The 26,474-nt window shown below is 37.8% G+C and overlaps 2 protein-coding genes across 6 annotated transcripts; both read left to right on the top strand.

Annotated features, from left to right (window-relative positions):
• The first annotated feature begins 137 nt into the window (after positions 1–137).
• On the top strand, positions 138–8,220 carry ears2 (glutamyl-tRNA synthetase 2, mitochondrial). 4 transcript variants are annotated; one of them, XM_035398274.1, is made up of 9 exons: positions 138–705; positions 1,013–1,112; positions 1,535–1,724; positions 2,628–3,100; positions 3,426–3,537; positions 4,316–4,469; positions 6,714–6,844; positions 7,476–7,611; positions 7,876–8,220. In XM_035398274.1, the coding sequence occupies exons 1-9, from the start codon at positions 673–675 to the stop codon at positions 7,951–7,953; spliced, it is 1,407 nt and encodes a 468-aa protein (XP_035254165.1). In that variant the 5' UTR covers positions 138–672; the 3' UTR covers positions 7,954–8,220. The 4 variants fall into 4 exon arrangements, with proteins under 4 accessions (XP_035254165.1, XP_035254157.1, XP_035254173.1 ...); XM_035398266.1 differs by having other exon boundaries at positions 957–1,112; positions 3,429–3,537; XM_035398282.1 differs by having other exon boundaries at positions 139–705; positions 1,039–1,112.
• A 1,324-nt stretch (positions 8,221–9,544) lies between these two features.
• LOC118221216 (ADP-ribosylation factor-binding protein GGA3-like) lies at positions 9,545–26,174 on the top strand. 2 transcript variants are annotated; one of them, XM_035406071.1, is made up of 17 exons: positions 9,545–9,694; positions 13,230–13,314; positions 14,026–14,101; positions 16,273–16,371; positions 16,501–16,624; positions 17,637–17,737; positions 18,276–18,356; positions 18,634–18,771; positions 19,627–19,708; positions 20,973–21,086; positions 21,221–21,364; positions 21,630–21,673; positions 23,046–23,206; positions 23,456–23,589; positions 23,776–23,945; positions 24,267–24,377; positions 25,182–26,174. In XM_035406071.1, exons 1-17 carry the CDS (start codon positions 9,652–9,654, stop codon positions 25,290–25,292), a joined length of 1,818 nt encoding a protein of 605 aa, XP_035261962.1. In that variant the 5' UTR covers positions 9,545–9,651; the 3' UTR covers positions 25,293–26,174. The 2 variants fall into 2 exon arrangements, with proteins under 2 accessions (XP_035261962.1, XP_035261961.1); XM_035406070.1 differs by having other exon boundaries at positions 21,606–21,673.
• The last annotated feature ends 300 nt before the right edge of the window (positions 26,175–26,474 follow it).

Raw genomic sequence — 26,474 nt, 5'->3', positions numbered from 1 at the left:
TGATTTACAATCTATCGATTGGATGTTGGGGTGGAAAGTAGGCGGAGCATGTAGAAAACGATACTGATGGGAGATGGAGTTACCGGCCAAAGATTGAGGGCTTGTTTGCAGGAGCTGTAGACTTCATTTCCCAGTATTCATAGTACGCAAGGGCGACGATTGCGTCTTCTCTGCACTTGGTCTTAGGTCAACTTTTCCCTCTGCACAAATCGGGTATCAATGTAAAACTTATGTAAAACTAATATCATAATATATAATAGTAATAATAATCCGGCGTCAGATGATGAGGGTACTACGTACGATAATTCATTCAGTCATAACACGTCTTTTTTGATTCAGTCCTTTCTTTTTTTTGAAACACCACTATGGAGCATTAGCTAGTTAGCAAAATAACTCGATGCTTTTGAGCTCACCATTGCCAAAGTATGTACTTAGCACCGTGCTTGAACTTTATGTCATCATGCTGTGTACGTTTTGCTGTAAGGACTAGTAGACGAAGTAATCGCGTGAGATGCTGGAGAGAACAGATCTTAGGATATGTGTATGTGGAACATGGACAAACTCGTGGGAATCAAACCTCTGCATTCACATGGAACGGTCGCAGTCACAAAAATAAAGATGTTCTGTTAAGTGGGGGTCTGCAGAGGCGACAGACTTCGTCTGAAAGCGGGAATGCAAGGGTCAGATTTGCTCCAAGTCCAACAGGTATGGTGACTTATGGTGTTGGTCCTTGGCTAGTTTGATTTGACAATTGAATATCCTGTATCTTATCGTATACGGATTGAAGGAGCGATTAAAATCATCGTGACACTTTTAAATCTGATTGTCCATATAACTAAGGAAGTGGCTATCATAAGTGAATTGTCACGTTAGTAATTTAGCGTTACAATATGAGATTTTGCCCTGTACTGTGGAAAGGACATTCAGCAGTGTTAAAGAAAATCATTTTGCTGTAGGTTTTCTGCACCTGGGTGGACTGCGCACTGCCCTTTATAATTTCATTTTTGCCAAGAAACATGGCGGTACGTTCATTTTAAGGATGGAAGACACTGATCAGAGCCGGCTGGTTCGAGGTGCTGCAGACGGGATAGAGGATATGCTGGAATGGGCGGGTAAGCTCCACTGGTTTTCAAAAAAGAGACTGTTACACCCGCACAGAAAGCATTGGCTGTTTAATTCATACTGTAGTGTCAGGATTTTTTTTTTGTTGGACAAACGTTATGTTTGTTGTGTTGGAATACACGTGTCATGCAAGTTCAGTCTCATGTTAAAGATAATAGCAGGCTTGTTCATCTGAAAAAAATGTTCTATGATTTAATGTTGACTATTTCCTCTTGACTGGAAATAATGTGAACTGAAATTATGTGTACAGAAATAATGTGTTTGCTCTGAAAGCTCTGAGGCTATGGGAAATGTCAGCTGAGATATGAGCTGTAGAATTTGTGCACACCATGGAATTATTATTATTAATAAATGACAATGTTTGTCACTACTATTTCTTATTTGGTCAAAACAATATTTTTCCCTCATACAGGGATACCCCCAGATGAAAGCCCTCGAAAAGGAGGTAACTTTGGTCCTTATCAACAGTCACAGAGACTGGATGTGTACAGCCAAGCAGCTCAGGAACTAGTGGACAAAGGGGATGCCTATCACTGTTTCTGCTCTCCACAGAGGCTTGAGTTATTGAAAAAAGAAGCCCTTCGAAGCAGGCAGACCCCTCGGTATGTGCTGACGACGGCTGACATAGTTACTTCCCATTTGGAACATTTCCGTATTAATTTTCCTGGAAACACTAGTGGCTTCTCTTGTTCACACAGACAGCGATTATCCGATGTAATGGTTAGTGTTCACATGGCGGTGCCAGTAATTTTTGTCTGAATGAGTGGCTGTCAAATACATGAAAACTGCTATGGATGTTGGTCAAGAGTCAGTTAAAACATATGCAGTAACAAAGAGTTATGGTTTTAACTAGCTAGCTACTTACTCATGCTAGCAAATAAAAAGTGAATCATAACTGCTTATGTCCTGCCATATTTTAATGTGCACATAGTGTAGACATATGGAATCTTTATAATCACATAAAATGAACACATGCAGTGAAAGGGTAATGTTGACAGCATGTGCTGTATAGCTAGTAAGATGTAATTTCTTAGCAGTATGTGCACCATTTATTTTCTAAATCTAGTATGTTCTGGCAAAACAGATCAATAAACATTCCAGCATGGGTCTTCTCTATCACAAGCAATCTACTGAATACCGAATAATAAGCATTCAGGAGTCACAAGACTGTTTTAAAGCCTTTTAGGATCTTATGCAACAATGACGGAAATGCAGTCTCAGTCTAAAAGCACAGAATTGGACATGCAGTAGGCCTACATTAAAATTCAAGACTAAAGAGCCAACCACATATAGCCTATCAGATATACAGAAATCTAATATATGTGATTGGCTCTTCAGTCTTGAATTTTAATTCATATCACATGCATATAAACAGGGCCTTATATTCTTTCTTTTTTTTCCAGATAACACAAATTAGTATTTTGTGACAGAGTGGGGTTGGAGAATAAGTGTGGAATTAATGCAGCTCATATTGTAAACTCTGCCATTTGTTGGTTTGCTTGCAGGTATGATAACAGGTGCCGGCACTTGCGACCAGACCAGGTGGCAGAAAAGCTGAGTCAGGGGCTGCCCCATGTGGTCCGCTTCCGCCTGCAGGAGGGTGTGGAGCCCTTCAATGACATGGTGTTTGGCTGGAATAGGCACGAGGTGGCCACTGTGGAAGGGGACCCCGTCATCATGAAAGCCGATGGCTTCCCCACGTACCACCTGGCCAACGTGGTGGACGACCATCACATGCGGATCAGCCACGTGCTGAGGGGCACGGAGTGGCTCATCTCTACCTCTAAACACCTGCTGATGTACAAGGCCTTCGGTTGGACGCCACCCACCTTTGGACACCTGCCCCTTCTGCTGAACAAGGATGGTAGCAAGCTCTCCAAACGCCAGGGCGACATCTTCATTGAACACTTTGCCAAAGCAGGGACTTTGCCTGAGGCACTGCTTGATATTATAACAAACTGTGGGTCAGGATTTACAAGTGAGACCTGTCATTATATATTTTTGTGTTGTCATTAGCATTGCTTAGTTTAGTATTGACATTTAGTTTATCAATATGTGTTATTGCCATATTAGTGTTATTCGGTTTAATGCTGGGCTGCAGAAATCATTTCTCTTGAACACATATAGCTTAGATGGTATAAATGTTTGGCTTCATTACATTAGTGAATTGTCATTTCTTTGTGGTATATATTTCAACTAAATTATGCTCTTGTATTGCTCACATGCTGTTTGCCAAAATTGCCACAAGATGGTGCAAGAATTTTTTCCCTCAATTAAACTTTTATATTCTGTTCTTCAAACAGCAGACAATCGTTCAGGGAGGAAGCTTGATGAAATGATTTCTGAATTTGATGCATCAAGAATAACAACCCACTCTGCTCTTTTGGATCTAGACAAGCTGTCTGAGTTTAATAGGTGAGTCAGTTACTGAATTAGTCTACAATTGTATTACTGTGTCAAAATTACAATTCAGGACTTCAATTATATGTATGTAATTGCAGCATGTTAATTGTTGGCTGATATGTATTGGAACTCAAAACACTGAACTCAAAAAGGCCCAAAGAAATCAAGCTTAGGGGTGTAACCCTGGGTAGTATGATAAGAAACTATTGTATAATAAACTATATTATAAACAATGTATTTATAGTTTTAACATATTTTCCCCGTTTTTTTCTCCCCAATTCGGAATGCATTGCATACGTCAATGCTCATTGCTGCAGCCTCCACTGTTGATTTGTGAGAGTGCAGAAAACACATGCTCTCTTCTAAAGCATGTGATGTCAGCTGCCCTTGTTACCACACCATAGTTTGCAAATTGGGCTTGCACAGAGTCTGAGGATATTTTATGCACAGCTTAGGAAAGGCGATAAAATATGTATTGTTTTTTGAAAATGTGTACTAAGAAATGAGAGATGTTAAAAGCTTATTTTGGTTTTAAAATAATGAGTCCAGTTTGTAGACAGCTGTACTATGGAATTAGATTCATTCCCACTACCACAAACTAATATGTCATACGGGTGAATGGTTAAATTTAAATTTTTTTCTTATCCAAGAAAATTTGTGCAGTCCCTTACGAAATGCATAGTGATGCTGTAATGTTGTTTTGCTTGCTTTACCTTACTATAATGTTATAATGTTATTTATTAATGAGGACATTGTTCCTGAAATAACGATTTGCGTGTTTATTCTGTAGGATTCATTTGATGCAGAGAATTAATGATGAGCAGAAGTGTGATTTCCTGGTGAAGGACTTGCAGGGCCTCATTGAGCAGACTTACGGACCACAGGTCCAAGAGAGCGAAGTCCTGCACAGCGAGTACATTAAGCGCGTCCTTCACCTTCGAAAGGTAATATTTTTGCCGATTTGCTTCCACACTCCTTTCTCTTTCAGAAAACCCCCTCTCTGTGCAATCCAGATTATGTTAGTGAGGCCAACCATGATGACCCATGTTTGCAACTCATGTCCACAGGATGGCAGCAACACCTTCCTCCTAGCCTTTATTTCTCAATGATATTGTCCCACAGATGCACCAAAATCAGATTTCATTTATTTCATATTTTAAAAACAAGGAACGTCTTAATTGTACAACTGTCACGGAATAATAAATATTTTAAATGGTTACATTTTGTTTGGATGGGACGAAAAAATACTAGTCAAGGAATGTAACATTGTAGTATGAAATCTAGCATGTGCAAGATACATTCATATTAGCAGTGGCAATTGTGAAGGCAGTCTCTTTAATATTATGCCCTTTATTTGCACATTTTAGTTTCGGACCTTATGACTTTCTGAGTATTGGAACCTGACTTGTTTTGGGACTGGACCTTCATGTCAGGAGGAAAATGATACTGAGTTATGCAATATTATATCATATATTAGGTCTCAGTTAAGAATTTGAGTACTAATTGCTGTTTTATTAATTGTCACATATATCTGTCAAAAACTGTCAAAATTGTTTGTAGGCTGCAGACAGTTCTGTTGAGTTTTTCACAAATTTTGAACTTTATTCAGGCTGTGAGAAAGGGTTGACCTTTTCCTTGCCATTATATTCCCTTAGTGCTTCTCTCTCAATACTTTATAGGCTGTTAAGTTACTTATTTAGGAAAAGTAGTCATCAAGAGTATAGGCTGGGTCATAAAAACTGGGCTTTTGTTGGGTACTTGCTCAGCATAGTTCTTCTGCATTAGTGCTTTAGTGATGTTACATATGTACTCGCTGGTCTAGAAATGTTGTTTGCCAGTTCTGGCACCATTACTTGTGTAAGTCATGTGAATGGGTTTATGTTCTCCTACCTTGTAAATGGCTCTGGATTTGAACATCTGCTAAATGAATGTAATGTAATGGGTCGTTGTCACCTGACTGTGACCAAGATTTCACAGCGGTGGGACACTATTGCCATCGCCCTGACAAGGTTGGGGTGAGTTTAAATTGAGGTGTGTTTTTAGGTGATCACATTTATTCATATATTGGCTTCTCCTAACAATGCAGTAATGGGCCCATAGGGTAACAGCTGTTGTCAATGAGAGATATACCTGTACTCCTACCAGCACTAGTTCTCCAGTTATGTGTTGTGATGTCTCTTCTGTGGGCATCTCCCTTTTGTGATTTTGAATAGCACCATAACATAAACGCCTGATCATGCCCTAGATTGGTATTAGCGATCAAGTGATTCCGAGTTGCTCATGTGTTTTGCCTTGTGTCCTCGAACCAATACACAAACACCCCAGTGAAAGAGAATGCATTTCTGACCACAGTTGCCCAGTTCATGATGTCCTTTGGGCTTCCATTGCCAGTATCACTTTGGCTACTGTTCTTTGTGTAGCATCAGCAAGTTCAGCAGTCTTTGTCTCTGAAGCCTGCTGGATGTCCTCCAACAAACACCCCATTTCTAAGATCCCTCCTTTTAGCCATGACAGTCAAATGCCAAAGCATGATGGAATGTTAATTTCTTAATTCAGGAGCCATACTTGTGTGGAAGCACCTGCACTGCTGTGTGGAAGCTGACCTTTATGTCTGACTTTGAAGCAGCCAGACCATTGCATAGACAGAGCTCTCCATGTTGTCAACTGACAGCTCCCCATAATACCTTTAGTTCAAGATGAATTAATATCGCTTTAAGAGCCAAGTGCCTTGTCAATACATAAAAAGACCCACATCAATTTTTATCACATCACTCATATTACGCCCAGGTACACAAGCAGGCAATCACAAACAAAGACGAACATAGACTAATCAGTTTGTTTAATTTCTGACACCATAGTTTAACTGGAATTTCTGGTTGCATTGACTGATCATTTTGTTGCACTGATTTTCCTTCTTTAAAAGCAATCACAACCTTCGTGAAGTTATGAATTGAAACTGGAACTTACTTCTAACTAGAAAAACCCAATAAGGGCTCAATTCAGGAGAGATGTTGCTAAGGTGACATGGCAGTGTGGCACAGTGGGGTGGGGGGGTTATTGCAGGTAATTCTATATTACGGTATGTCTGTGGTAATACATTTTTGCCATTTCTGTGGTTGATGTTTAAAATAAAATTTTGTTTGGTATTGTCACTAATTTATTAGTTAATTTGTTTCTCTTCTTGAAAGGGGCACATAACTCGTCTCCAAGACTTGGTGACTCCTGCCTACTCCTACCTGTGGATGAGACCCTCTATTCCTTTTGGGAAGCTTGAAGCAGTCTCCTCTGAAGCACATACCATTCTCACCCTTGTGTTGGAGTAAGCACACACTTATTCAAACTCAGTTTGCTGTAGAAGGGATATGGAGAGTCATACAGCTACAGTTCCAAATTGTAACTACACCTGTTCCTGGAACAACTTCTGGAATGCCCACACTACTACACACACATCATCTGAATCAGAAGGCAGCCAGCCACTACTTGTTTTTACTCAGCAGCCTACCAACAGAACTGCAGCCATTGTGCTTGAGGACTGCTCCACTTGAGCAGCTGTCACAGACAGACAAGAGCTGGTCTGATGGACCAGTGGATGTTCTGCAGTGTTGTGGCATGAAGCTGGAAATGGCTTGCCAGCTGTGGGTTACATTATTGTACTAAGGGCTACTTCTTTAGCTGGATATGCCATTCGCAAGCCCTTTGGTCTTTGGCTTATTTCATTTCATCGAATTTTCAAGTAGTCCTCTTTCAGGGGCTACATTTGTATGGGAACAGAAATGCTTTTTAATTAATACTGATTGCACTGTTATTAAAATCAGCTAATGTTGCCTCAAATCAGTTGATCGTACTGTTCAAGAACTGCAGAATGGCACCTTGAATTTTTCATTGTCTCTTAAGTTTGCGTGGAATTTTTTTGTTGAATGGAATGTTTGAAATGTGCCTTGTTTCTGCAGGTTGATTGAGAAGGAAGATAAAGAGTTTACTCTTGAGTGCCTGAGTTTGGAGTTGAAAAGACTGGCAAAAAAAATGAAAGTAACAAAATACAGTGAAATGATGAAGTTTCTGCGCTTAGCTCTCAGTGGCCAGCAGGTAATTCAGATGCATTTTGACAGTTTATTTCATTTAGAAACAACATTAAGAATGTCTCTTACCCATTAAGTGTTTAAAGATGACTTTTATTAAATAAAAAATGTACTAATATTGTAAAAAGTATCTCATAGTATATCCAGTTATGTGAAAATTAAAATACATAAGCATCAAATTAATCTAAAAGTGTTCATTTAAATATTGTATTGCTAATATAACAGTATGTTTAAAATGAATATTCCATATGTTTTGTCATTCATTTTATAGCAAGGACCAAGTGTTGCCGAAATGATGGTTTCGTTGGGATCCAAAGAAATTTGCAATCGTTTGCAGAGACTGCTGTAAGACTGACTGAAAACTTGAAGAATTTCATTTACATTGTAATATTGCATACCGATTACATTGCATACTCATCAATCAACACCTCGTCAAAAATTATGGTTACCTATCTTAAATCATACCCATTACTACCCTTAGTGAACTTTCAATGATTAAACCTAGACTACATACAGTAATGTACATGAATATTATTTGTATGATATGCAGAAAATGAAAAGTGAGATGTACAACTATGACTCTTTAACCCAATTAAACAATGCTACTGTACAACAATGGTGCTATATAATGTGTTTTATTTTTCTCAGTCACTTGCACATCAGCTTCCCCTTCATTTGTAATTTTTGCTTGTTTGTGGGCCCACAAGACATTGCCTGACTGAAGCAAAGGTTTTGGGTGCGCAGAGGAACCTCTACACATTCCACGCCTTACATGTGGAATGTTGTAATGTCAGATAAAATTATTTTGTCGTTATACTCTACTTTCAGCCTACACAGACAAAGAGTTTTTTTTCCTATTTAAACTATCCTGACAAGGACCTAACATTTATGTCCCACCTTAACAGATTTCTGAAGTATAGGTAATGGCTGCTACGATAAGACACAAGTAAAACATTGCCAACTGTGATAAAAGTAGAACTAAACAGGAATGATGTTGACCACATTGTTCATAAAGGATTTGTATCTGTATTGGTGGAAAATGTGTAAATATTCTTCGCTACATACAGTGAATCTTACGTGTGTTCTTGAGTGATGTGGCACGGTCATAAAATGCCACTTTTCCAACAAGTCTGTCAAATTTCTGCCCTGGTCAACTGCAAGTGCTACTATTAGCAACAGGTCTGCCACAAAGCAGTAGGCCACACAAGCTGCATGGGACCACCGAGTTCTGAAGCATGTAAAAATGAATAAATGGCGATGACAATACTGACAAATATTTTGGCCTATTAAATAAATACTGAAAATAACAAACCTATCCAAACATATCTGCCTCATTATGGTACTATATGTTTGTGGGTCAGATGAAGCCAAATAAGTAATAGATTCAGTAATATAATTTACAATGTTAAATACAATGCTAAACAAAATAACAACAATAATGAATTTTATTCATGATGTGCTTTTCACACACCCAAAGCACTGCATGCAGACAATTGTTCGATAGTGTAGTAATGTTTACAGTTTTTAAGTGTAACAGCTGAATTACAGACTATTTACATTATAGATTACTGGTATTTGACACTTTTGTAGCACACATGAAGTTTGAATGACTACATTCTCTTCAGATGGAAAAAACACTGGGCCAAGTTTCATTAAATAATTTAGGAAACGTTTGGTAGCATTGCTTCAGGGCTTCTCTAATTTGTGTGATATAAGATGGCCAATATTGTTTGTTCTAACTTGGCCTCTTTTTGATAACAGTACTGTTAACGACAGGCATAGATTTTGCTAGTTTTATTTAATGATTTATAGACTGCTTTGTTACATTTCTATACGTTGAAAACGAGTACTTGTTGAGATGCTACATACAATACAGAGCAGACTGTCCTGCAAATCATCTACAAATGAAGCAAATAAAAAAAGGTCCTAGCACTGAAAATTCAGATGCCAGTCAAATGGGAGTCACATGCTCTAACCAGAGGCTGCCTCTGAAGTCAACACAAGACGCAGTGTAGTTTTAGTATGGTTACCGTGAACTGATGAGGACATGGCGGCTAGCGAAGAGGGGGAAACTTTAGAATCTTGGCTGAGTAAGTTTTGGAATAAAATGTCAGCAATACAACCTCTTGAAAATGTAGACAAAATCAGGTTGTACTGTCGCATCTGAATAGATTTGCCAGCATTACACTAAAATTATGTCGCAAATAGCTATTTTCTGAGATATAAATTTAGTTCCTTAATTTATTAGGCTATAGGCGAATCTACTTCTGGTAACGCCAGATAGCCAATGTTGCGAAACTTTGTTGGTGATCTGTCTGTTGGTGGACGTATTTCTCGTTGCAAGAAATATACATCCCGGCATGGCACATTACAATAATATGCTGTCATAACGTTAGCTAGCTAGTCTACTGTATTAATGGGTGGCTTGCTAATATTGAATTTAGGCTGGTTTACGGCTACTTAACTTGCGCTTTAAAACGAAAACTTCGTGTTATTTGCGTAGTACTTCAACCGTATAGTTTGCATCGCGCGAAATTAAGTTTAAAAGAATAAAAAGTTTATAAACACTGGGTTTACTGCGTTAGTTATTGTAGTTAAGCCAGAAAAGAAGAAAACAGGAAGTGACAGAAAGTAGGCTATCATACGCAAACCCTCTGAACTGGTTGGTAGCGGGTGTTAGATTAAAATTTGTTTAAACATGAATCCCAATTAGCATTATAGGTGGGATAAAGTTGTTGATTGATTATGTTTAACTTGTCACTTATTTAGCTGCAGAGATAACTAAGTGACGACAATATTTAAAAGTTGAGTGCCATATTTCCTGTATGATTGGTTCTACGTAGCCTATGCTACTCTGACAGGTTCAAGAGCCTATAGCGCCTTGAGATCATTTTGTCCGAAACGAAACGAAACGCTATCGAATTTATGGAGTGTCTGAACTGTTAAAATGTATTATTTTTTATGTTTGATATCATGCTGTGTAAATCTTAAACTATGCTTAATGCATTTCTCTAAATTGCTGGGCCATCGTTCAAGTGAGCATTTCTAAATAAGATTTGTGCAGAATCATGCCCATGTATATAAGCAGCTGACCGCTTGCATAAACACCCAAGCAGTTGTTTAGGGCCACAATAATCCCTGGCCCATACAATTCAAGTTTGTTTATTTATTTATTTATTTATTTATTGATTTATTTATTTGAACACATTTTAATTGTACAGTATTCAACCCTGCTTCCTATGGAAGACCCATGTGACTAAAACTGTCAATAATATATAGGAAATTCTTAGGAATAACCCCTTGAGATGTACCATCTCGTTTTCAAGGGGGTCCTAAACGACAATAATACAATATAAGCACAATTAAACAAAACATTTAACAAAAAAAACAAAATAACAAGATAATTAAACAATACCAAATGTGACAACAGACAAACAAGCAAAAAAAAAAAAAAAAAAAAAGTAAATATCAAATAATAAGACATGCAAAATCAGGAGATCATTCTCCAAGCAGAGCATGAAAATGGATCATTCATTCATAGATTATTGAAAATTATTAATTATTATGTCAGTGATAGCATTAGGTAATAAAGTTGTAAAACATAATTATAATTCTAGAGGTGTTATTGTGGACAGCTGATCCTATAATAAGAAGACAGGGCATTTTTGAACAAGTGAAAAGATGATATGGATCGAATATTTACAGGTAGATTATTCCAATCAGAGGGAGCTTCAAACATAAAGGCTTTCTTAGCTATTGATTTAGAGACTGCAGGAACAGAAAAAACGAGCTGTATAGAGTGTCTCAATTGATAATGCGAGGAGAAAGGTACTATAAACTGTTTTAAATAGTGAGGGTAATTGAAATGCATACATTTAAAAAAATACTTAATTGATAATGAAATAAATATAAGCAAAGGAATAAATATCTATGATTTATGTCTCTTATTTATTTCATGGTGTTTTTATTTCCAAAGGACACTTTGCGCATGGACTCTTTTCATTTCCTTCTGTAGCCTATTTTTTTCAACGCGTTTATTTCGAAACGATTTGGCCAGTCAGTAGACATGGGAGGGGCGGGGTCAGCTATGACCATGAAACCTGATTTATACTTTGTCGCAGGACCCTTGCGACAAGTGTCACATGACCTATATGGTCTATGCGCATGACGAAAATGACGTATTTTCAACTAAAAAAAGTGTCTCTTTCTCCTTAATGGCTTGAATCCAATTTTTCTCATCAGTGGCTCGTTCTTTTAGCACAGGAGCACATAAAACTTCAGAACTGAGTTCTTGGCCTTGTTATTTATACAGCCCAGTGAGCCCACCACACAACAAGTCTTAGGCATTTTCACAATCTTGTAAATCCACCGACTGCTAATAATAACTCCATGGTGCACAACAGATTTTCTCTCATCGTGGGCGTGACCTTTATTGTGTGACTTCATTCTGCTGGCTTGGCCGCTTCCATGTTGACTGACAGGTCATTTTGAAACGCATACATAAATATGCCTAGAAATAAATACGTTCAGAAATTAATGATAATGTGCTAAGTGACCTTCAGAAATAAAACACCATGAAATAAATAAGACATGAAATAGGTATTTATTTCATTTTACAAAATGTAATTATTTGTTTCATTGCTTGTTTATTTATTCCATTATCAATTGATTATTACTGACAGTTATTTATTTATTTAATTTTGTCATGTTTGGTCTTGCATAGCTTTGGGGCTACAACAGCATTATTGTTTAGGGCAGCTGTGCAAAGCAGAATGTTGGCTACTGCTATAATGAGGTTCAGTATTAATGATTAATGCTTATATGATATGTACTATATAACTCCTGAATGGATTCACAGATTTGCACAAGATTTTGTGGAAAGGTTGGTCATGAGCCAAAGAAGAGGTCACATGTTTGTGTGAGGGTGTGTGAGGGGGCGTGGCAATGGGCGTAGCCTATCACAAAAAGGTGCATAACTCCTGAATGAATTCACAGATTTGCACAAGATTTTCTGGAAAGGTTGGTCATGAAACAAAGAAGAGGTCACGTGTTTGTTTGAGGGTGTGTGCGTGGATGCATGCACATATGGATGCATGCGCGTCTGCGGTCGCAGCTATTGCGGATTCGCGCTTGTTCTTTAATACCATGTTAATGTATTTGCATAGTGTGCACACCAGTTATATGCTTGTCAGCCATACTTGCCGGTTCATCAGCAAGAATGACAAATATCCCTTGCCCTGACCTTTACATGCTATATTTGATGCATGGATGTGAACTTGAATCTCATTCCTGAATTACACACAACAAATGCCACTGATGATTGTGAAGTGACTAGCATTTCATCAGATGTGGCTTCTGTAATTTTGTCTGCGGCTATTTTAGCTAACTGCTGATGAACAAACACAGTTTGGATTTTTTACCGTTTTCAGTCCCCACCACGCTTCTTTGTCAGTAAGGTCCACATTCTGACCCCCTCACCTTTTATAATTTCAGTGCACAGCCATTGCACATTTTTGTAATGTTGTGTCAATTGCATAGAAGACTTGGTAGAACTCACATACCGTGACCTAAATTAATAATTTGCAAAACAAATTGCCTTAAACCTTTTTATCTGAATGTTTCCAGATAAAGCTACAGACCCTAGTAACCCGGCTGATCGATGGGATTGTATTCAGGGATTCTATGAACAGGTTAACAAGGAGCTTGAAGGGTGAGTAGAGTAAATGTGTACTGAAAATCTACAGATGGGATTATTGATTGCCTATCCAAACATATTTTGGTTGTAGACATCACTACTAGTTACCCAATAAGAAAATATTGGCCCTGCCCTGAGCATTGAAGCAATGTTTGTTGTATTAATTTCCTGGCTATTTAATACCGTCCGTGCCTTAATCTTTCTCTCATCCTTCTCTTATCAGAGAACACAATTGCTGCATTGATTTATGCATTTAGATTCAGATGCAGAATGTTCAGCTTGATAGCTGAGCAAAGAGCCCAGCAACAGCAGTTTTGTGAATGGAAACATTTGCCACCATTGTGGCGAATTAACGAGTGATATTTTTAAATAGTTTTTAAGACTCCTAGCAAAATTCCTCTCTTAGCCAGAGGTGAGAGGGACTGGTAAGGGTACATTTTTCAAAGGCAGCTGCATTGATTATTATAGGCGATAAAACACAGAAAATGCAGTTGACATGCTGCAGCTGGACGTGGCAGAAATTGCAGAGATCGCAGTGGAAATAGCATGCAGATAACAAAGGATGTATTGTTGATGCATGTTTTGCATGCTGTCTGAGACATCCAGTCCCCATCCATTTGCTTGTCTTAATGAATATGTGTTGGGCAACATGAATGGGTGTTGAAAGTGAAGTAGTACCCTATTTGGATCTTAAATGTCTGGTCTGGCAATATTATGTTTTCACAGGCCACAAATTGCGATGCGCCTTCTTGCTCACAAGATCCAGTCACCCCAGGAGAAGGAGGCCTTGCAGGCACTAACAGTGAGATTTCTTATTATAGTTCTTACAGTAATGGCCCATTAATCACCAGGTATTGCAGCTTCACATGAGGCATAGTATGTGGTTTGATATCTGCCTGAAATCCAAGTGTAACTTGAATTTCTGGTTACGGCTAATGATATCCTACATTTTTAATAGCCAGTTGCTTTGCACTTTCCCATAATTCAATTTCCCGCCAAGCGTGTATGTTCTGATTTGAATAGCTGGCTAAGCCTACAAATGTCTGCTGTGAAGAATGAGCCACATAATTAGCAAGGACCCTTGAACATAAAGTTTAATTCTGTACATTTTGTTTTCTTTACAAGCCTAATATTTGAATACCATGACATATGTTGAGGCAGGGGGTGGACAGATCATAAATTGATGTCATAGTCTTCTGGGCTACCAGGCAGCCACATGTGGTAGCAGAGCCTATCTTTTCATAGTCCAGATATATACTGGTATTCTGTAATATACTGCTGGTGAGTTAAAAAAAAAAAAAAAAAAAAAAAAGAAGTTAGGAAATTTCATTATTCACTTTGTCAGGAAAGTGACATCATAAGCAGAGGTCTTACTTTCTCCTTCACAGGCATACTCTCTTTTTTCTATACATTGTTTTGAAACAAGAAGCAGATTTAATAAACATAACTTTCTTGCTGCTCTGTATTATTATCATAATATCATACTAATAAAAAACACTGACTATATACAGTATCTGGCTTGGTTAAACTAAGATATCCCTATTAGTCTGGGCGAATGACACATTTAAAATTTTAATGTGGTGAGGTATTTCTTTAATAAGGTTTCTTTTGCCTTAATGCAAACAGTAATCATTTTTTAGGCATCATGAAGAGAGGTTGTCCATTTGCAAGCATGGACTACTGCTAGTGTGCCTGAACTAATGTTTGTTAGTTCTAAGGGGAATTTCAGAAATTAGCCTATATCTCAGCTCTCCTGTTAAAATAATCAGTGCATTGCCTAATCGGGAACCCACCTCATCTAACTAGTTGCATGACTAATAATTTCAGCCAATCAGAGTTTTCAAAAAGAGCCAAGAGGATTTAATTGTGGTCCCCTTGGCTATGATGTGTCACAGTTGAGTAGGTCGGGACAGGAATATGGTAGTCCCAGGCATCCACACTATGCTACTGATTTGTCCACCTTTGTGAAAAGAGGCTTTGTCTTACAAAAAGGCTCAGTGGAAATAAAAAGTAAACTACATTTTGACTTATCGGTCATCTGAATTACAGACTTTACATTTGACATTGTTCTTAATAGTGGTTCAGATGCTGTTATTTCTTTTAAATCATACTTGTTTCTATGATTTATTTACATTTAAACTACAATTTCATTATTAAAAATGATTATGCCTTGTTTAAAGCATCCCCAGGCTTGGAAATGTAAATGTATAAAATATTTAAGAGAGACTTCCTTTTCTGCTTAGTCAGAGGGTTCTTTATAGGAGTCATTATCATGCCATGTCCTGTCATGTGAGTATTGTCAGGTGATTTTGTCTAAAATTATGCTTCCTTTTCAGTTGTAGCTGATGACATTGATAAAATAAATTAAAAAATGCAGACAAAATAGTTTCAAACAAAGGCATAATTTCAACATAGAAGTTCTTAACCATATTGCAATATAATTAAATACAAAGCTATCCCAAAGCTATCCCACATCCCAATTATTTCTTAGCTTCCTGTATTTAAAATTGTAGTAACACATTGTTTGGATTTTCCTTCAGACAGATAATGGATGACATTTTACAGTTTAAAGTCTGATTGTAGCATTAGCAAGACAGGGAGAGAGCACTGCTGTTGTAACAAAGTAGAAAGACTGGCTGCACATGACTGGGTTCTTGATATTTGTGAACATGAAATATATTTCCACCATGTGAAAAAAACAAACAAAAAAAAGATATTTATGTATTGAAAATATTTGTCATATTTGTGAATCGCAACATTCCTTCCATAATTGTCCTCATATGAGTGAATTTTCCTACAGGCTTAAGTTTTTGTTTCCATTTGTGTTCACTTTCATTCAGTAGTAAGCTTAGATGATTAAGTATGCTTTCAATAAATCCTGTTTCTATTTACGTGAATATGATGTTAAAATGAATTGTATTTATTTTTTGAACACCTGCATTCCAAGTCCTCACATTTCTGTATTTCCTTTAGGTGTTAGAAGCCTGCATGAACAATTGCGGCAAGCGATTTCACAGTGAGGCTGGAAAGTTCCGCTTCCTGAATGAAATGATCAAAGTGTTGTCACAAAAGGTATTGTGATAACTGTTTGACATAACATTTGAACAGAACTGTATCAATTTTAAATTTGAACAATTCAGCGTTAAGCATGGAGATGTACGGCATGGTTATTTATTCACTTACTGACTACCACTTCTACAGTATTTAGGCATGTGGACCACAGCTGAGGTCAAACAAAAGGTGACAGAGGTCCTATACAGCTGGACTCAGTGGCTTAAAGATGAGGTTAAGATCCAGGAAGCCTACTCCATGCTAAAGAAACAAGGTGTGTAGACCGTGGTTTGTTTTGTGTTCTGTATTTATTTGCCTCTTGTAGACTTGTAGCTGCTTTAGGAAATCAGTTGTAGCATGGTAAATGGACTGCATTTATATAGCGCTTTTATCCAAAGCGCTTTAGAATTGATGCCTCTCATTCGCCAGAGCAGTTAGAGGTTAGGGGTTAGGTGTCTTGCTCAAGGACACTTTGACATGCCCAGGGCGGGGTTTGAACCGGCAACCCTCCGACTGCCAGACAATCGGTCTTACCTCCTGAGCTATATAGCCCCCCAGTAGCAGTGTGTGATTAGACATTTTGTTCTTTTTTGTGGAGTATGAGACTCATATAACACGGAATAAGAATGTAGGCCTGATTGTGAAAACTTGAGTGAGTGGTTTCTCTGTAATACTTAATTAACAGAATAGAACATACATATATGGTGTACAATGAAAGCTGACTCCTGGAACTTTTTAAATTAAAATGATCACAGGACAAAGATAATTATAATGTCAAACAAGAATGATGACTACCATTGGAACGGGTTTCAGAATGAGTGTATAGAAGCAGCCCCAAATATAAAACATTGCTGCTCAAATCACCAATTCCTTTATTACTCTCTGTAAACAAATCAGAATGCTTCAAGACCTTTACAATCTGAAATAAAAGCCCCCCAGACCCATCGTAGACGTTTTGCAGAAATATTTATTTGCAAAACTATCCCTTTTCAGGGATGTCTGAAATGACAGGCATTAGTTTTAAGTGTATCACTAGTTAGCAAATTGCTTACATTGCAAGATGTAAATGAAACCACAGAATACACAACAAAACAGTTAATGGTTTTATTTAATAGAGTAGTTCTTTGTGCCAGGCTTTTGGTTTTTGAGTGAAAGAGTTCACTTTTTTTAAATAACAGACATATACATCATTGTAATAGTAAGTTTTTTATGTGATGTGATTTAACCTGTATGAGAACAGGGCCATCTCCAAGAGCTTTATTTAGGATGCCTTGTCATTTTCTCAGGTATTATAAAGAAAGACCCCAAGTTACCCGAGAATGTGGTAATGCCGCCTCTGTCTCCGAGAACAGGGGAGTCTGTGTTTGATGATGAAGAGAAATCAAAGGTGAAAATTTCATTAGAACCCTGTTGCAAGAAGTTGATTCATGTGCAACCATTTTGATTGCATCATTGGGTCAACACTGTTTACCACCTCAGCTTCCATTGCCTGAACTTATGTTGAAATTAGTACCATTGTACTGTATGTGGCATCCTGATTAGGTGTTACATCTGTCAAGACTGTGCTGTTAAGTATAAAGTGCTGGTTGCTGACAATGTCATTTGGAGCAAGAGATTTACTGCCAGGTATGGGACAAAAGCTGTTAAACTTATTCTCTTTTGTCATGGCTGAACATTAGAATTTGCTAATGTCATGAACACTTGTATATTAAATGTTTATTCAAAGAATAGACTTTGCAAGCTGCATAACTGTCATTTGGCTTTTACTGTAAATACAAAGATACTGTTTTTCTTTATCAGAATATGTTTCAAGGAAAGCATTTTATTGTATTAGTATTGGTGTTTAAAAATTTAACGTACTCTTTTACCACTGTATCTGTGTGCCTACAGTAAATATGCTAAGCAGAGGTTGTATTTTTTTCCAGTTACTGGCAAGACTCTTGAAAAGCAGACACCCTGATGATCTTCAGGCAGCCAACAGGCTTATCAAGAACACCATGAAGGAAGTGAGTATAATTGGCACTGGGTCATTTACAGTACACAATGACCATTTACTACTATCCCATGTGAATGGAATAGTCTGCTAGTAACTCATTTCAGTTGGTTCAATTTCTCTTTGCCGGCAAAAAAAGTAGATGCACAAAAGTACCTTTGGTGGGTGCAGAATGCAAGTTCAGAATGACACTGATCCTGAAAGCATGTTCAGGAGCTCTCCTGTCATGAGTAAATGACACCCAATCACAGATAGCAGGGATCACTTTAACTATGCTTCATTTCTGACAGGAGCAAGAGAAGATGGAGAAGGTGTCCAAACGCATTACTACCATGGAGGAGGTTGAGAGAAACACCAAGCACCTGAAAGAGCTGCTGGAGAATCACAGGAGGGGTGAATCTTCCGAAGAACAGTTAGAGGAGATGAGGGTGGGCCGTGTGTGTGTGCTTGTGCTGCGTGTGCGCGTCTGCATCAGTGTGTTCGTGTATATGCTGGACGGGTGGGTTCACAGCAGCTGTTGCATGGGTGTGCAACTCCTGTCCTCACTGACCACAATCCAGAACATTTTATTGGTTTCTCAATAACTCCGGCTTCTCAAGAGCAACAGAGGTGCTAAAGTCAAACAATGAATTAATTCAGGTTGCTAATTAAGACTGTTATTGCTGGAGTGAAAGCCGGATGCCCTTCAGCCAGGACACCAGGACTGCAGTGTGGCAGCCTTGAGTCAAATTAGAGACAGGAGACAAAGCATGCGGGTCTTTGTCTTGATTACTGCAGTCGTCTTAATAGTTTTTGGTTAATGGATTGGTAATTGCCTATTAAAGCTTGCTACTGCAAGACATTTTTTATCTGTTACTATTAGTATTCCCAACCATAATTGTAGAAGTGATTGTGGACTTTTCTTTGTGCAATCTCGTTTGAATCAAAAATGAATTAAGCCCTTCATTGTGATCAAGAGGAGCGTAGTTAATGTCATTTTTGTTCCTGACAAGCAAGATGGCTTGTTGAACTGTAAGAAGAGAGGATGAGAGAGGATAGTCAGACTGGTGCCTGAATAATCAGTGATCCTATTTCTATTTCACTTGGGTGCCCTAAATGACGAAAGCAGAATTGTCTTGGTATTGTAATTTTTTATTGTTTTTTGTTGCTGTATGTTTCCTGTGTTTGTTCCTATGAGTGCGCTGCAGTGTACACCCTTTATGTCATTAGACATTTATTATTATTATTATTATCATCATTATTATTTAATGTATCTTGTTCTTATTCTCTTGTCTCTGCCGCAGAATCTTTATGAGCAATGTGACAAACTGCGTCCCACTCTCTTCCGCTTTGCCAGTGACACGGTGGACGATGATGACGCATTAGGTACTCATGATTCCCGAAAAAACACCATTGTCTTCTTAAATGGATCACTTTGCTCTGGCATTGCACATTACTACAATTAATAGAATGTTCAGTTGTGTCAATGCTACCGCAGTGAATGAGTAGACTTGTTGTCTTAAAACACAGACATTGGGCCTATACAAGACCGGGCATGTTGTCCCGGGGCCTGGAAGAAGGGGGCTCCCAACGGTCTATGTATGCGTGGCAAATAATATTTTCTCAGGCCTGGGAATAAAATAATAATATTATTTTACTCAGGAATTTCACCAGGAAGCCCTGCACAAGACTTTTCTTAAATTCTTACTTTTATTCTGAAGAAAAGATTCAGCAAAAAAAAACAGAGTTTTAGAAATCGTCAGGCCTTCAATTATGTGAATATCCCAGGTGTATGAGATCTTAATTGTTTATAAATTGGATGCGTGTGCCTTTTCATGTTGATTAGCATAAGGAAACACCCTAATAATGGCATGAAAAGGATTCTGAATTAAGCGTTGTGTGCAAAGGATCTCCCTAAGGCATGATTAGCCAAGAAATCTAAAAGCCACAGATATGCCATTGTTTTGGGATTGGCTGTGTGCTTGTGAGTCTTTATATACAGTATCATCATCAGTCACTTTTATCAATAAACAAAAGGAAAATACATGTGTTCACAACCAGTTTTTTCCATCTTAAACTAAGATGAAAACTATGATAATGAAAAAAATATTATTGTAAACTCAAAAGTTTTTGAATTAAATGAAAATTAACTAAAACATGCAAAGCTGCTCTTAATGCTAACTAAAACTAAAAATCTAAATCAATTTTTGTAAATGAAATTGAAAACTAAAAAACTGGTGAAAACTTTGATTATTCTGATTTATTCTGGTTTATTAATGTAGGTAAAATAAATATAATAAAGCATTCCAAATAAAAACTTCTTCAGCATATATTCTTTTATGTTTCCAAATACACAGAGATTTTGATCATGCCAAAGAACAAATTCAGATGAGAAAAAAAGTGATGAATCCCAAAATGTTTGTGGAAATGTAAGCACAGTTGATCAAATCTAATCATACCCATGTTTTGTGAATGAGGCCCATTACCAGTTTTTGCTCTTTTTCTGCTACTCTGTAAAGCTTTTTTGTGACCGTTTTCTGTAAAATACACTAGACAAATAAAATTGATTTATCTCTGTGTGGAATTTTAGTATATTGAGCTGTCTTTAAAATATTTGTCTGATTCGCTTTGTCTGCACTCTCATTTTCAGCTGAAATTCTCCAAGCAAACGATAAACTAACGTTGGTTGTCAATTTGTACCAAGAGATGTTCGGAAACAGTGATGTCAATGGAAACAGCCGAAGCGATCACTCCAAAAGCAAAGGTATCACTTCTCTAGCCTTTCCAACTGTGTCCTCAGAGTATGCATCGAATTGTCATTTACCAACCAGTTGTTTGCCTGCTGCTCATAGTGTGCGCATCATTAACCGCATTTCTTTGATGTTTTGCATTGTACAGGTCCTGAAAGTCCCAAGGAGATAAAGAGCTACCATCTGATAGATCTGTCAGTGCTGGATTCTACATTGACAGACAGCACCAGTCCACCTAGAACTACACACAGCAGCTCTCTGTCTCTGCTGGACGAGGAGCTCATGTCACTAGGTCTGTGGCTTCTGGTGCTCCCTGCTACTCACCACACCCTCTCTATAGGGTTGTTGTTTGGGACATCCACTTTCACTCCCCATCTGTAACACGTCGCAGAGTCAAAAGTTCTTCTCACGACAGATGGGGTGCTCCGGTGTGGCCTGTCATCTAGCATGCAGTGCAGGATGTGTGATATTGATGGTGTGTTATTGTGTGTGGTGAAGAGATGTTGCTGTAGGTAATGAAAGGCTCTTTGCAGGACTAAATGATCCATCTCTGACAGAAACCCAGAAGAGTTCGGGAAAACACTGTGATGAACTGAGTCAGGTACAGTCTTTTCATTTATTTATTAGTATAGCTTGCGTTTTCTCTGTGTCCGACCTATATTCCTTTAATTTTCTTTTATAATATTTTTTATTGCTATTTTAAAATTGTAATACTGCTTAGTTACTATTTATTTATCATAATAATGAATTCATATTATTGCAGATGTCTATTGGGTATGTAATAGGGTTGTACAAAGAAATTAACATATGATGCTGATTTGAATGATTACAGTTGTACATTAAAATTCACATGGAATGCAAGTAATATTTTACTGTATGTATCTAGTGCTGCTCAGAAAATGCTACTATATCTAATTTGGTAACGCAATGTTGTTTAGGTCTATAAAGCTGTTTGCAAAGGTTGTAACACTGGTCCGCTGGAGAGAAAAATAAGTAATTACATAAATTATGTTAATGTAACATTAACATAGTTCGACACTCACAGCTCACTGATTGCCATTAGCATTGTTTGAAGCCTAAGCAGAGTTTGGAGAACAGTGTGTCAGTAAGAAAAGAATATAGAAATATCAGTTTTTCTGCTTGAATCTGGAGCAATAGGCTTGCAGACAGGCAGCAAAGCACACACTTTTGTTTCCCATACACAATGACCAATAGCATAAGCCACAAGCTTTATTTAAAATACAACTGCTAACACCATACCCACATGCCATGGGGTAACAAAAAAATACATGTAGAAACAGAAAAAGACATTGATTTTATAAAAATGCAGAAAAAAGAAGAAAATTAAATGCCAATGTGATGAATTAGGTGAGCATTCCAAATACATTGTGATCCAGAATCAAAGGGGCTTATGGGATGTGGAGTATGGAGTGCGGAAAGACGAATTATGTTTAAATATGTATGCATACATGAAAAGGCACACAGAACCAAATATTTGTAGTACAGATACAAATATACAGATATGTTATTAAAATGTATTAACTTGTTTAGATCAACCATGTCTCTTCCATTATACATTATCAACAATCTATTAAAGTGTGTTTCAGAGATAATTGCCTCTAGTACTAACTTTATTAAGGTTATGAATTTGGAGTTTGGCAAGCCTGCTACTGTAGTTCTGATTGGGCTTTTTTTGTGCACAAATGGAGGACATAAAAACAAATCTCGTTGTTTTTTTTTTTGTTCTCATTGGCTGAGGCTGCCTGATCTCAGCTGTGTTTCTGTTTTTGATGTGATAAAACCAAAAAAGCCTTTGAAAATATGTTGTTGCTGAAAAAACATTTGCTATAAAGCAATTTTTCTGTCTGTGCCAGGGTCTTAAGTATGCCACACTCTAACAATTGTGCTCATCTGAATAATTGAATATGATCTTTCAGTTTTTAATGACTGAAGTGGCCTTTGTATCGTTTCAGCTTTGGAATGAAGGTAGCTCAGGCATCCTGGGGCAGAATACTGCGTTCACAGGGAAGGTGGAAAAGAGGGGAGAGGGAAGCATATTGAAAGCCCGGGGGTCTGGTGGGGACTCCGACTCTTCTCCCACAGGCTCTATCACACTCTCAGCACAGCACAGCTGGTAAGAGATAGTAAGTGCCTACTGTAGCCAAAAATGTCTATTTATGACATTTTTGTAGCACAGCTTTCAACATTATCCCCAAACCAGCCCATCAAAATACAGCTGGTCTGATTTTTGTCACAAACTGCTTTACCTGTTAGGATACATTTATTGTTGTTACAGTCTGTTCATTATTTTTTGGTATTTTTGCGCTAATAGAAGATATTAACTGGTATAGTGGCTCATTTTGTCTTATTTCATTTTTACTAGGCCAGTTCACCAGCCCAGGTCTGTTTTGAGTGACCTTCAGAATCAGCCAGTCAGTTCCCCAACAAAATTCAGCGCCCCAGCTGCCGAAAGATCCTTATCAGATGTATTTGTTTCTTTGGAATCTATAAAGCCAAGTAAGTCCCTACTGTACTGCAAGAAGTTGTTATTTATAGAAGATAGACATTTTATGCAGAATCCGTAGTTACCCTTAAGTTTAATGTACGTATATAATGTCCTGTATTGATCACTGAAAGGGCTGCACACTGTCAGCTGTATTTGGATGACCATTTCAGTCATGATCTGTTACCATTGTTTCTTAGGTAACACTGCTCCCATCGTGGCCTATGACAAAAGTGGAATTCGTGTGATGCTGCACTTTGCCAAAGATAGTCCCGTTGGGCGACCTGATGTAGCCGTCTTGGTGGTCTCCATGCTGAGCACCTCCCCCATCCCTGTTAGAGATGTGGTGTTCCAGGCAGCAGTACCAAAGGTAGGAAACACATTTACATATAAACACATTTACATATAAGCCCTTAGGAGAGGAATTTCACAGTAGTCCTACACAGTGACTCTTTAAATGGATCCCATAGCAGATGCTAAAGTGATCATTAGATGTTGGATTACGGTAGTGATATCTTTCTTGAGATTACAGTCTCAAACTGAGTTAACAAAGATACCAGAGATACCTTTCATTTGAATAATTTTGATAATACAATCCCTTGTACAATCCATGTGTGTCAGTTTGCGCGTGGGTGTTTGAATGAGAGGCTAGCAGATCACTAAGCATCATTCCTGTCCCTGTAATTCCCAGAGTATGAGGGTGAAGCTGCAGTCAGCCACTGGGTCAGAACTGCCGGCCTACAACCCCATCGTGCCCCCTGCAGTCATCTCCCAAATTCTGCTTCTGTCCAACCCTCTCAGAGTGAGTTCACTACGCCCCCACATACTCTGAAACCCGCCGGCCTGCCTGCATCCGTTTTACAGGGGGAAATGTAATGTAAATGCTCTAAACGCGACAGGAGTGCCTGAACAGAGTGCCCAATTTCTGCAGGGATATTAAAGCCATACATAAAGCCAGGAAGCCTTGTCAAATTATGCACTTCCTGTCGCCATAAAAAAAGCCATAACTGATGCTACAAAATTAAATGGACCTTATGAAGATTCAGCCTTTCAGACATTCTTTTTTTTTGGAGGATGACTTCAAGGAAATGTGTACTATGGAATGGAGTACCCTTTATGGTTATAGTTAGTTCAAGAGCAGCTGTATTAGTAGTTGAAGTTGGTTAATCCAAAGACATGCAAGGATTAGTTTACTCACACGAACAGTTGCAGTGTTACGACATGACTGAAAACCTGTGTAATATGAACCTGCATATAAGAGTTATCATGATTAACAACAAAATTATTTATAATTTTCCAAAAAACATTCAATCTGTGAAAATAAGGGTTATAAAACATTATTATTATTGTTATTGTTATTATTATTATTATTATTATTATTAATAACCTTTATTGAACCAGGGTAGTCACACTGAGAATGACATCTCTGCAAGTGATTATGTCACATTATGTACAAAATTATGAGGTTATTATAAGAATCATCACCTTTATATTCTTTCATTCTCCTCCCTTTTAAACTTCGCTGCCACGGTACTATTTAAATGGCAACACAACTTTGTATGAATTGGGCTAATGGTATTTGTTTGTGGTTTGTTTGTTCTCACAGGAGAAGGTGCGTTTACGATACAAGCTAACATTCACCCATGGAGAGCAGAAGACCAGTGAGCAGGGTGACATAGAAAACTTCCCTGATATGAGCTCTTGGACCAGCTGGTGACCCCCCTCCAGAGCAAAGAACTTGGGGTCAATGGAGAGATGCAGTGGCCACTGCAGAGATAATGCATTCTCAGATTGTGAGAAGTGTTACCAATGCATTACAATCAAATTGATATGTCATTATATTGATATAGTTGGAGTCATAGCAAATAATTGCAGCATTTTTTCAGTCTTTATTTTTTGAGCCCTTCAAAACCATGGAGTCTCATGTTGTTGGCAGTTTTGCTGCCAAAGAGCACCAAACAACAATCGATTGACCCACTGCTGTTACAGGGATACTGTGATCTCTTCACCTCAGATAAATCTGTTTGAATAACAGATTAATGAAAGTGTGGTAGACATTATGATTCCTTAAAAAGGCTTTATGAATGATTCAGTTTTTTGGTGATAAAGAGAACGTGGTACGAATAGATGCAAAATGAGTTTGTTTATTTTGAATGTAATATTGAGCTTTTTTGGGCACTGGTTTGTCTGGTCATGAACATACCAGAACTATTATGTGCCATTATAGTGCCATTATACATTACGTACCTGATGACAAGGATTTTCTATGCAATGGATCATGGTGATGAGATGCTTAACTTCCAGTCTTTTGTTTCAGAAACATGGTACGATACATTTCTTTCACTTGTCCTTATAAATCAGGTAAAAACCCTGCATAAATAGTTGATCCCGAGAACCAGGACTTTGAAAGATGTGTGCTACGTGCCAATGACATGTTTGCTTCCATTAAGACATGCCTGCATTACGTATTTTAGATAATTTATTATTGTTAAAGTTGTGTCATGTGGCTTTATTGAAAAATAAAAGTTCCAAAGCAAAAATGTGAAAAATTCTTGAAATGATGTAGGTCAATAAAATGTTTGCTCAAGCTGCCTTTGAATCAGTAGTTGACTTGTCTGACTCAAAGATATACGGTAATAGTGTTGTAAGAGAATTTTGGTGCAGGGTGTTACGTTTGTATTCTCTTTTTTCTTGTTAATTATATGCTCATTTCTGATTGGGGATAAGTGACTTCTTCGAGTGAAAATACCACTTGATAGTCTTTATGCAGGGAGAGGTGTGTTGCCAGCCAGTAGCGTAGCCTGGCAGTTCACCCAAAAATAATATAAAGCTATATTTCCACTTTCGTGGAGTGCTATATATCCATCCAGATAGATTCGCTGAGAGGTGATGAGTTTTC

Source organism: Anguilla anguilla, chromosome 2 (genome assembly GCF_013347855.1).
Source record: "Anguilla anguilla isolate fAngAng1 chromosome 2, fAngAng1.pri, whole genome shotgun sequence".
In the NCBI taxonomy this organism is placed as follows: Eukaryota; Metazoa; Chordata; class Actinopteri; order Anguilliformes; family Anguillidae; genus Anguilla; species Anguilla anguilla.
This window is presented reverse-complemented; position numbering and strand designations above follow the sequence as displayed.